Source organism: Taudactylus pleione, unplaced genomic scaffold, assembly GCF_031769625.1.
Source record: "Taudactylus pleione unplaced genomic scaffold, aTauple2 ptg000304l, whole genome shotgun sequence".
Lineage (NCBI taxonomy): Eukaryota > Metazoa > Chordata > Amphibia > Anura > Myobatrachidae > Taudactylus > Taudactylus pleione.
The window spans coordinates 330,154-342,304 of NW_028284705.1; the positions used below are offsets into that span (position 1 = coordinate 330,154).

General features: G+C 47.0%; 1 protein-coding gene across 1 annotated transcript in view; it reads right to left on the bottom strand.

Moving 5' to 3' along the window:
* The window catches only part of LOC148511581 (microtubule-actin cross-linking factor 1, isoforms 6/7-like), a 255,456-nt gene that overhangs the window by 57,951 nt on the left and 185,354 nt on the right, over positions 1-12,151 (bottom strand). Inside the window, exons 28-30 of the mRNA XM_088442060.1 lie at positions 11,894-12,091; positions 4,524-4,649; positions 1,860-2,003 (exon numbers count right to left, since the gene is read on the bottom strand). Of these exons, the coding sequence (XP_088298186.1) occupies positions 1,860-2,003; positions 4,524-4,649; positions 11,894-12,091 (468 nt within the window). The remainder of the gene's footprint in view (positions 1-1,859; positions 2,004-4,523; positions 4,650-11,893; positions 12,092-12,151) is intronic.

Genomic DNA, 12,151 nt, shown 5'->3' on the forward strand with positions numbered 1-12,151 from the left:
GACTACCGGCTCTCAAGGCCGCATTGCACCACCAGCTCATAAAACACACTACCGGCTCTCAAAGCCGCGTCTCACCACCAGCTCACAAGCCACACTACCGGCTCTCAAAGCCACATCTCACCACCGACTCACAAGCCACACTACCGGCTCTCAAGGCCGCATCTCACCACCGGCTCACAAGCCAGACTACCGGCTCTCAAGGCCGCATTGCACCACCAGCTCATAAAACACACTACCGGCTCCCAAAGCCGCGTCTCACCACCAGCTCACAAGCCATACTACTGGCTCTAAGCTGCATCTCAGCACTGGCTCACAAGCCGCATTACCGTCTCTAAGCCGCATCTCACCATCGGCTCGCCAGCCACAACACCGGCTCCCAAAGCTGCATCACTGGCCTCCAAGCCACTGCATTAACTCTTCTAATTGTACTACCGGTTTTAGCCGCACCATTGGGTTCTTAGCCGTATTCTCCCTGTTTCCTGTATTTTCTGCTACTCTCTGGTTTCCGTAGGTAGCCTGTGTTAACCTCTACCTCTCAGAGTTTTAAGTCGTGGCGGCCACTTAAGTACCGGTGAATGTCAACCAGTTCTAAGGGAACAGTGGGTGGCTGTTAGTGGCGGAAGACCTCGCTAGCCTGGGTTCTAGAGGTTAACATGGAACAACCTAGGAATCCGTATCAGTCAGTCAGTATGTGGCCCAGAAGGTGAGTGACAGCATGCCAGGGTGAATTGCAGAGGTCTTGAAAAAGAAGACTCAACACTGCAAATATTGACTCTTTGCATAAAGTTAATGTAGTTGTCAATAAAAGCCTCTGACACTTATGTAATGCTGTAATGTTACTTCAGTATACCACAGTAACTTCTGACACTTATGTAATGCTGTAATGTTACTTCAGTATACCATAGTAACATCTGACACTTATGTAATGCCGTAATGTTACCTCAGCATACCATAGTAACATCTGACACTTATGTCATGCTGTAATGTTACCTCAGTATACCATAGTAACATCTGACACTTATGTAATGCTGTAATGTTACCTCAGTATACCATAGTAACATCTGAAACTTATGTAATGTTACCTCAGTATACCATAGTAACATCTGAAACTTATGTAATGCTCTAATGTTACCTCAGTATACCATAGTAACATCTGACACTTATGTCATGCTGTAATGTTACCTCAGTATACCATAGTAACATCTGACACTTATGTAATGCTGTAATGTTACCTCAGTATACCATAGTAACATCTGACACTTATGTAATGCTGTAATGTTACCTCAGTATATCATAGTAACATCTGACACAAAGGTCTAAAAACACTGAATAAGCAAACTTTGTGAAAACCAATAATTCTGTCATTCTCAAAACTTTTGGCCATGGCTGCATATGCTGTATATCCTTTATTTTCTATATACCCTATGCTTATTCTATACATGCTATAGGTATCCTGTATATTCTATATACCCTATGCTTATTCTATACATCCTATAGATATCCTGTATATTCTATATACCCTAAGCTTATTCTATACATCCTATCCTGTATATTCTATACACCCTAAGCTTATTCTATCCATCCTATAGGTATCCTGTATATTCTATATACCCTATTCTTATTCTATACATCCTATAGGTATCCTGTATATTCTATATACCCTATGCATATTCTATACATCCTATAGGTATCCTGTATATTCTATATACCCTATGCTTATTCTATACATCCTATATGTGACCTGTATATTCTATATACCCTATGCTTATTCTATACATCCTATATATGATCTGTATATTCTATATAACCTATAATTCCCGTCACTCCTTGTACAAACTGTATATTGTGTGCGCACTCGCCTCTTGATAACGGGTCTTGCTGATATTCAGCCAGGATTTAATGGTGATAACGGAGTCTGGGTGACAGGCGGAGAGGATCTCCTGCCCCAGGGACACAATGCATTCCAGGGCCAACTGCTGGCATTGCAGGGTACTCGTCAGCTCCTGGAGAGACAGGAGAAGTGTTATTCAACAGAGGAGGAACCATGAGATGTAGGGAGGTGGTTATACTGGTGGTGGTAGATATGGGTAAGCGGAGGAGGAACCATGAGGGTAGGGAGAGGGGTTATACTGGTGGTGGCAGATATGGGTAAGCGGGGGAGGAACCATGAGAGGTAGGGGGAGTTATACTGGTGGTGGTAGTTATGGGTAAGCGGAGGAGGAACCATGAGAGGTAGGGGGAGTTATACTGGTGGTGGTAGATATGGGTAAGCGGGGGAGGAACCATGAGAGGTAGGGAGGGGGGTTATACTGGTGGTGGTAGATATGGATAAGCGGAGGATGAACCATGAGTGGTAGGGAGGGGGGTTATACTGATGTGGTAGATATTGGTAAGCAGAGGAGGAACCGTGAGAGGTAGGGAGGGGGTCATACTGGTGGTGGTAGATATGGGTAAGCGGAGGACGAACCATGAGGGGTAGGGAGGGGGTTATACTGGTGGTGGTTTTTACGGATAAGCAGAGGAGAAACCGTGAGAGGTAGGTAGAGGGGTTATACTGGTGGTGGAGATATGGGTAAGCGGAGGAGAAACCGTGAGAGGCAGGGAGGGGTTATACTGGTGGTGGTAGATATAGGTAAGCAGAGTAGGAACCATGAGAGGTAGGGAGGAAGGTTATACTGGTGGTGGTAGATAAGGGTAAGCGGAGGAGGAACCATGAGAGGTAGGGAGGGAGGTTATACTGGTGGTGGTAGATAAGGGTAAGCGGAGGAGGAACCATGAGAGGTAGGGAGGGGGGTTATACTGGTGGTGGTAGATATGGGTAAGCGGAGTAGGAACCATGAGAGGTAGGGAGGGGGGTTATACTGGTGGTGGTAGATATGGGTAAGCGGAGTAGGAACCATGAGAGGTAGGGAGGGGGGTTATACTGGTGGTGGTAGATATGGGTAAGCGGAGGAGGAACCATGAGGGGTAGGAAGGGGGTTATACTGGTGGTGGTAGATATGGGACAGTGGAGGAGGAACCATGAGAGGTAGGGAGGGGGTCATACTGGTGGTGGGAGATATGGGTAAGCGGAGGAGGAACCATGAGCGGTAGGGAGGTGGTTATACTGGTGATGGGAGATATGGGTAAGCGGAGGAGGAACCATGGGCGGTAGGGAGGTGGTTATACTGGTGGGGGTAGATATGGGTAAGTGGAGAAGGAACCATGAGAGGTAGGGAGGTGGTTATACTGATGGTGGTAGATATGGGTAAGTGGAGGAGGAACCATGAGAGGTAGGGAGTGGGTCATACTGGTGGTGGTAGATATGGCTAAGCGGAGGAGAAACCATGAGAAGTAGGGAGGGGGGTTATACTGGTGGTGGTAGATATGGGTAACCGGTGGAGGAACCATGAGGGGTAGGGAAGGGTTATACTGGCGGTGGTAGATAAGGGTAAGCAGTGGAGGAACCAGGAAGGGTAGGGAGGGGGTCATACTGGTAGTGGCAGATATGGGTAAGCGGTGGAGGAACCATGAGAGGTACGGAAGGGGTCATACTGGTGGTGGTAGATATGGGTAAGCGGTGGAGGAACCATGAAGGGTAGGGAGGGGGTTATACTGGTGGTGGTAGATATGGGTAAGTGGAGGAGAAATATTGGTATAAGACTGGGAGAAAGAGATTGTTACACAGGTGTGGGAGAAATACTGGTGCACCAGATACGTGAGCGAGAGATACTTATACACAGGCAAAGTAGGGAAGCCACAGATGAGATATAGGAATATGACATACCACTAATGTGCCTGGAGGCCACACTACCACCTGCCACTGTATCTGACCCCCTCTCACCTGCCACTGTATCTGACCCCCTCTCACCTGCTGCTGTATCTGACCCCCTCTCACCTGCTGATATATCTGACCCCTCTCACCTGCTGCTGTATCTGACCCCCTCTCACCTGCTGCTGTATCTGACCTCTCTCACCTGCAGCTGTATCTGACCCACTCTCACCTGCAGCTGTATCTGACCCCCTCTCACCTGCCGCTGTATCTGACCCCCTCTCACCTGCCGCTGTATCTGACCCCCTCTCACCTGCCGCTGTATCTGACCCCCTCTCACCTGCTGCTGTATCTAACCCCCTCTCACCTGTTACTGTATCTGACCCCCACTCACCTGCCGCTGTATCTGACCCCCTCTCACCTGCCGCTGTATCTGACCCCCTCTCACCTGCCGCTGTATCTGACCCCCTCTCACCTGCTGCTGTATCTGACTCCCTCTCACCTGCCACTCTATCTGACCCCCTCTCACCTGCCGCTGTATCTGACCCCCTCTCACCTGCTACTGTATCTGACCCCCTCTCACCTGCTGCTGTATCTGACCCCCTCTCACCTGCCGCTGTATCTGACATCCTCTCACCTGCTGCTGTGTCTGACATCCTCTCACCTGCCGCTGTATCTGACCCCCTCTCACGTGCTGCTGTGTCTGACCCCCTCTCACGTGCTGCTGTGTCTGACCCCCTCTCACGTGCTGCTGTGTCTGACCCCCTCTCACCTGCTGCTGTATCTGACACTCCTGCAGTGCTTGCTCTTCCTCAGGAATGACTCCATACTTCAATGTCCGCTCAGACTCACGTAAAGCCTCCAGGAATGAGTTCACCAGCAAATGAAATTCCTCAGCCTGTAAGTGATAACTTAGATTAACGACTACGTAGAACGACTGCAAACTGCAGATCCACACAAATTCTTTATTTGCATTAATGTATTTACCGGCGCTCTTCAAAGTACTCACCCTCTATCTGATCCTTGTAACAGAGGGATACACACATGATAATATGTTTAGTGCAAGGTCTCAAAACATCTCTTTAAATTCCACAAGCATTACATGTGTCCTGAGGGTGAGGACGAGGGCCCCCCGGGACTGTCTGTATTACATGTGTCCTGAGAGTGAGCCCCCCCCGGGACTGTCTGTATTACATGTGTACTGAGAGTGAGAACCCCCCGGACTGTCTGTATTATGTGTATCCTGAGAGTGAGGACCTCCCCGGGACTGTCTGTATTACAAGTGTCCTGAGAGTGAGACCCCCAGGACTGTCTGTATTCCATGTGTCCTGAGAGTGAGACCCCCGGGATTGTCTTTATTACATGTGTCCTGAGAGTGAGACCCCCCGGGACTGTCTGTATTTCATGTGTCCTGAGAGTGAGACCCCCGGGACTGTCTGTATTACATGTGTCCTGAGAGTGAGAGGCCCCTGGGACGGTCTGTATTACATGTGTCCTGAGAGTGAGAGGACACCGGGACTGTCTGTATTACATGTGTCCTGAGAGTGAGACCCCCGGGACGGTCTGTATTACATGTGTCCTTAGAGTGAGACCCCCCCGGGACTGTCTGTATTACATGAGCCCTGAGAGTGAGACTGTATTACATGTGTCCTGAGAGTGAGACCCCCGGGACTGTCTGTATTACATGTGTCCTGAGAGTGAGGCCCCCCCGGGGCTGTCTGTATTACATGTGTCCTGAGAGTGAGACCTCCCCGGGACTGTCTGTATTACATGTGTCCTGAGAGTCCCGGGGGTCTCACTCTCAGGACACATGTAATACAGACAGTCCCGAGGAGTCGACCTCTCAGGACACATGTAATACAGACAGTCCCGGTGTCCCCTCACTCTCAGGACACATGTAACACAGACAGTCCTGGTGTCCCCTCACTCTCAGGACACATGTAATACAGACAGTCCCGGTGTCCCCGCTCTCAGAACACATGTAATACAGACAGTCCCGATGCCCCCACTCTCTGGACACATGTAACACAGACAGTCCCGGTGTCCCCTCACTCTCAGGACAAATGTAACACAGACAGTCCCGGTGTCCCCTCACTCTCAGGACACATGTAATACAGACAGTCCCGGTGCCCCCACTCTCAGGACACATGTAACACAGACAGTCCCGGTGTCCCCTCACTCTCGGGACACATGTAATACAGACAGTCCCGGTGCCCCCACTCTCAGGACACATGTAATACAGACAGTCCCGGTGCCCTCACTCTCAGGACACATGTAACACAGACAGTCCTGGAGTCCCCTCACTCTCAGGACACATGTAATACAGACAGTCCCAGTGTCCCTGCTCTCAGAACACATGTAATACAGACAGTCCCGGTGCCCCCACTCTCTGGACACATGTAACACAGACAGTCCCGGTGTCCCCTCACTCTCAGGACACAAGTAACACAGACAGTCCCGGTGTCCCCTCACTCTCGGGACACATGTAATACAGACAGTCCCGGTGTCACTGCTCTCAGGACACATGTAATACAGACAGTCCCGGTGTCCCCACTCTCAGGACACATGTAATACAGACAGTCCCGGTGCCCCCACTCTCAGGACACATGTAATACAGACAATCCCGGTGTCCCTGCTCTCAGGACACATGTAACACAGACAGTCCCGGTGTCCCCACACTCTCGGGACACATGTAATACAGACAGTCCTGGTGTCCCTGCTCTCAGGACACATGTACTACAGACAGTCCCGGTGTCCCCGCTCTCAGGACACATGTAATACAGACAGTCCCGGTGCCCCCACTCTCAGGACACATGTAATACAGACAGTCCCGGTGCCCCCACTCTCAGGACACATGTAATACAGACAGTCCCGGTGTCCCCTCACTCTCGGGACACATGTAATACAGACAGTCCTGGTGTCCCTGCTCTCAGGACACATGTAATACAGACAGTCCCGGTGTCCCCGCTCTCAGGACACATGTAATACAGACAGTCCCGGTGCCCCCACTCTCAGGACACATGTAATACAGACAGTCCCGGTGCCCCCACTCTCAGGACACATGTAATACAGACAGTCCCGGTGTCCCTGCTCTCAGGACAAATGTAATACAGACAGTCCCGGTGTCCCTGCTCTCAGGACACATGTAATACAGACAGTCCCGGTATCCCCTCACTCTCAGGACACATGTAATACACCCAGTCCCGATGTCCCCTCACTCTCAGAACACATGTAATACAGACAGTCCCGGTGTCCCCGCTCTCAGGACACATGTAATACAGACAGTCCGGGTGTCCCCGCTCTCAGGACACATGTAATACAGACAGTCCAGGTGTCCCCGCTCTCAAGACACATGTAATACAGGCAGTCCTGGTATCCCCTCACGCTCAGGACACATGTAATACAGACAGTCCGGTGTTCCCTTACTCTCAGGACACATGTAATACAGACAGTCCCGGTGTCCCCTCACTCTCAGGACACATGTAATACAGACAGTCCCGGTGTCCCCTCACTCTCAGGACTATCACTATCATTTACATGCAGATATACCCGCAGTCACACACAGAATAAAGAAATGGCACATATCATTTACATGCAGATATACCCGCAGTCACACACAGACTATAGGCATGGCGCATATCATTTACATGCAGATATACCCGCAGTCACACACAGAATATAGGCATGGCACATATCATTTACATGCAGATATACCCGCAGTCACATACAGAATATAGGCATGGTACATATCATTTACATGCAGATATACCTGCAGTCACATACAGAATATAGGCATGGCATATATCATTTACATGCAGATATACCCGCATTCACACACAGAATATAGGCATGGCACATATCATTTACATGCAGATATACCCACAGTCACACACAGAATAAAGACATGGCACATATCATTTACATGCAGATATACCCGCAGTCACACACAGAATATAGGCATGGCACATATCGTTTACATGCAGATATACCCGCAGTCACACACAGAATATAGGCATGGCACATATCATTTACATGCAGATATACCTGCAGTCACACACAGAATATAGGCATGGCACATATCATTTACATGCAGATATACCCGCAGTCACACACAGAATATAGGCATAGCACATATCATTTACATGCAGATATACCCGCAGTCACACACAGAATATAGGCATGGCACATATCATTTACATGCAGATATACCCGCAGTCACACACAGAATATAGGCATGGCACATATCATTTACATGCAGATATACCGGCAGTCACGCACAGAATATAGGCATGGCACATAACATTTACATGCATATATACCCGCACGTCACACACAGAATAAAGAAATGGCACATATCATTTACATGCAGATATACCCACAGTCACACACAGAATATAGGCATGGCACATATCATTTACATGCAGATATACCCGCAGTCACACACAGAATATAGGCATGGCGCATATCATTTACATGCAGATATACCCGCAGTCACACACAGAATATAGGCATGGCACATATCATTTACATGCAGATATACCCGCAGTCACACACAGAATATAGGCATGGCACATATCATTTACGTGCAGATATACCCGCAGTCACATACAGAATATAGGCATGGCACATATCATTTACATGCAGATATACCCGCAGTCACACACAGAATATAGGCATGGCACATATTCTGTGTGTGACTGTGGGTATATCTGCATGTAAATGATATGTGCCATGCCTATATTCTGTGTGTGACTGCGGGTATATCTGCATGTAAATGATATGTGCCATGCCTATATTCTGTGTGTGACTGCAGGTATATCTGCATGTAAATGATATGTGCCATGTCTTTATTCTGTGTGTGACTGTGGGTATATCAGCATGTAAATGATATGTGCCATGCCTATATTCTGTGTGTGACTGCGGGTATATCTGCATGTAAATGATATGCGCCATGCCTATATTCTGTGTGTGACTGCGGGTATATCTGCATGTAAATGATATGTGCCATGCCTATATTCTGTGTGTGACTGTGGGTATATCTGCATGTAAATGATATGTGCCATTTCTTTATTCTGTGTGTGACTGCGGGTATATCTGCATGTAAATGATATGTGCCATGCCTATATTCTGTGTGTGACTGCGGGTATATCTGCTTGTAAATGATATGTGCCATGCCTATATTCTGTGTGTGACTGCGGGTATATCTGCATGTAAATGATATGTGCCATGCCTGTATTCTGTGTGTGACTGTGGGTATATCTGCATGTAAATGATATGTGCCATGCCTGTATTCTGTGTGTGACTGCGGGGATATCTGCATGTAAATGATATGTGACATGTCTTTATTCTGTGCGTGACTGCGGGTATATCTGCATGTAAATGATATTTGCCATGCCTATAGTCTGTGCGTGACTGCGGGTATATCTGCATGTAAATGATATGTGCCATGCCTATATTCTGTGTGTGACTGCGGGTATATCTGCATGTAAATGATATGTGCCATGCCTATATTCTGTGTGTGACTGCGGGTATATCTGCATGTAAATGATATGTGCCATGCCTATATTCTGTGTGTGACTGCGGGTATATCTGCATGTAAATGATATGTGCCATGCCTATATTCTGTGTGTGACTGCGGGTATATCTGCATGTAAATAATATGTGCCATGCCTATATTCTGTGTGTGACTGCGGGTATATCTGCAAGTAAATGATATGTGCCATGCCTATATTCTGTGTGTGACTGCCGGTATATCTGCATGTAAATGATATGTGCCATGCCTATATTCCGTGTGTGACTGCGGGTATATCTGCATGTAAATGATATGTGCCATGCTTATAGTCTGTGTGTGACTGCGGGTATACCTGCATGTAAATGATATGTGCCATGCCTATATTCTGTGTGTGACTGCGGGTATATCTACATGTAAATGATATGTGCCATGTCTATATTCTGTGTGTGACTGCGGGTATATCTGCATGTAAATGATATGTGCCATGCCTATATTCTGTGTGTGACTGCGGGTATATCTGCATGTAAATGATATGTGCCATGCCTATATTCTGTGTGTGACTGCGGGTATATCTGCATGTAAATGATATGTGCCATGCCTATATTCTGTGTGTGACTGCGGGTATATCTGCATGTAAATGATATGTGCCATGCCTATATTCTGTGTGTGACTGCGGGTATATCTGCATGTAAATGATATGTGCCATGCCTATATTCTGTGTGTGACTGCGGGTATATCTGCATGTAAATGATATGTGCCATGCCTATATTCTGTGTGTGACTGCGGGTATATCTGCATGTAAATGATATATGCCATGCCTATATTCTGTGTGTGAATGCAGGTATATCTGTTTGTAAATGATATGTGCCATGCCTATATTCTGAGTGTGACTGCGGGTATATCTGCATGTAAATGATATGTGCCATGCCTATATTCTGTGTGTGACTGCGGGTATATCTACATGTAAATTATATGTGCCATGCCTATATTCTGTGTGTGACTGCGGGTATATCTGCATGTAAATGATATGTGCCATGCCTATATTCTGTGTGTGACTGCTGGTATATCTACATGTAAATAATATGTGCCATGTCTATATTCTGTGTGACTGTGGGTATATCTGCATGTAAATGATATGTGCCATGCCTATATTATGTGTGTGACTGCGGGTATATCTGCATGTAAATGATATGTGCATGCCTATAGTCTGTGTGTGACTGCGGGTATATCTGCATGTAAATGATATGCGCCATGCCTATAGTCTGTGTGTGACTGCGGGTATATCTGCATGTAAATGATATGTGCCATACCTATATTCTGTGTGTGACTGCGGGTATATCTGCATGTAAATGATATGTGCCATGCCTATATTCTGTGTGTGACTGTGGGTATATCTGCATGTAAATGATATGTGCCATGCCTATATTCTGTGTGTGACTGCGGGTATATCTGCATGTAAATTATATGTGCCATGTCTATATTCTGTGTGTGACTGCTGGTATATCTACATGTAAATAATATGTGCCATGTCTCTATTCTGTGTGTGACTGCGGGTATATCTGCATGTAAATGATATGTGCCATGCCTATATTCTGTGTGTGACTGCGGGTATATCTGCATGTAAATGATATGTGCATGCCTATAGTCTGTGTGTGACTGCGGGTATATCTGCATGTAAATGATATGCGCCATGCCTATAGTCTGTGTGTGACTGCGGGTATATCTGCATGTAAATGATATGTGCCATGCCTATATTCTGTGTGTGACTGCGGGTATATCTGCATGTAAATGATATGTGCCATGCCTATATTCTGTGTGTGACTGTGGGTATATCTGCATGTAAATGGTATGTGCCATGCCTATATTCTGTGTGTGACTGCGGGTATATCTGCATGTAAATTATATGTGCCATGCCTATATTCTGTGTGTGACTGCAGGTATATCTACATGTAAATGATATGTGCCATGTCTATATTCTGTGTGTGACTGCGGGTATATCTGCATGTAAATGATATGTGCCATGCCTATATTCTGTGTGTGACTGCGGGTATATCTGCATGTAAATGATATGTGCCATGCCTATATTCTGTGTGTGACTGCGGGTATATCTGCATGTAAATGATATGTGCCATGCCTATATTCTGTGTGTGACTGCGGGTATATCTGCATGTAAATGATATGTGCCATGCCTATATTCTGTGTGTGACTGCGGGTATATCTGCATGTAAATGATATGTGCCATGCCTATATTCTGTGTGTGACTGCGGGTATATCTGCATGTAAATGATATGTGCCATGCCTATATTCTGTGTGTGACTGCGGGTATATCTGCATGTAAATGATATGTGCCATGCCTATATTCTGTGTGTGACTGCGGGTATATCTGCATGTAAATGATATGTGCCATGCCTGTATTCTGTGTGTGACTGCGGGTATATCTGCATGTAAATGATATGTGCCATGCTTATATTCTGTGTGTGACTGCGGGTATATCTGCATGTAAATGATATGTGCCATGCCTATATTCTGTGTGTGACTGCGGGTATATCTGCATGTAAATGCTACATTACAGTGTCAGCGTGTGGCTGGATGATGCTGACAAGCCCAGTTCCATACTGGGACACACTTACCTGTTGCAGCGAGGCCTCCAGTCGTGCCCGTTTGCTGACAGACAGCTGACACACAACCTCCCAGCGGTGAGCCAGCTCCTCCATCTGTCTCTGCAGCCAGTGGGAGTCAGTGAATCCCCCTCCTCGGCTCAGGTCCCGGACAGAGTGTTTCAAAGTTTTCATGGAGCTCGCTCTCTTCCCCAACTCCTTCTGGAAGGCCTGAGCGAACACAGCAAGGATAGAGGTCAGACTTCCATGGGAGATAGGCTTTTCTACCAG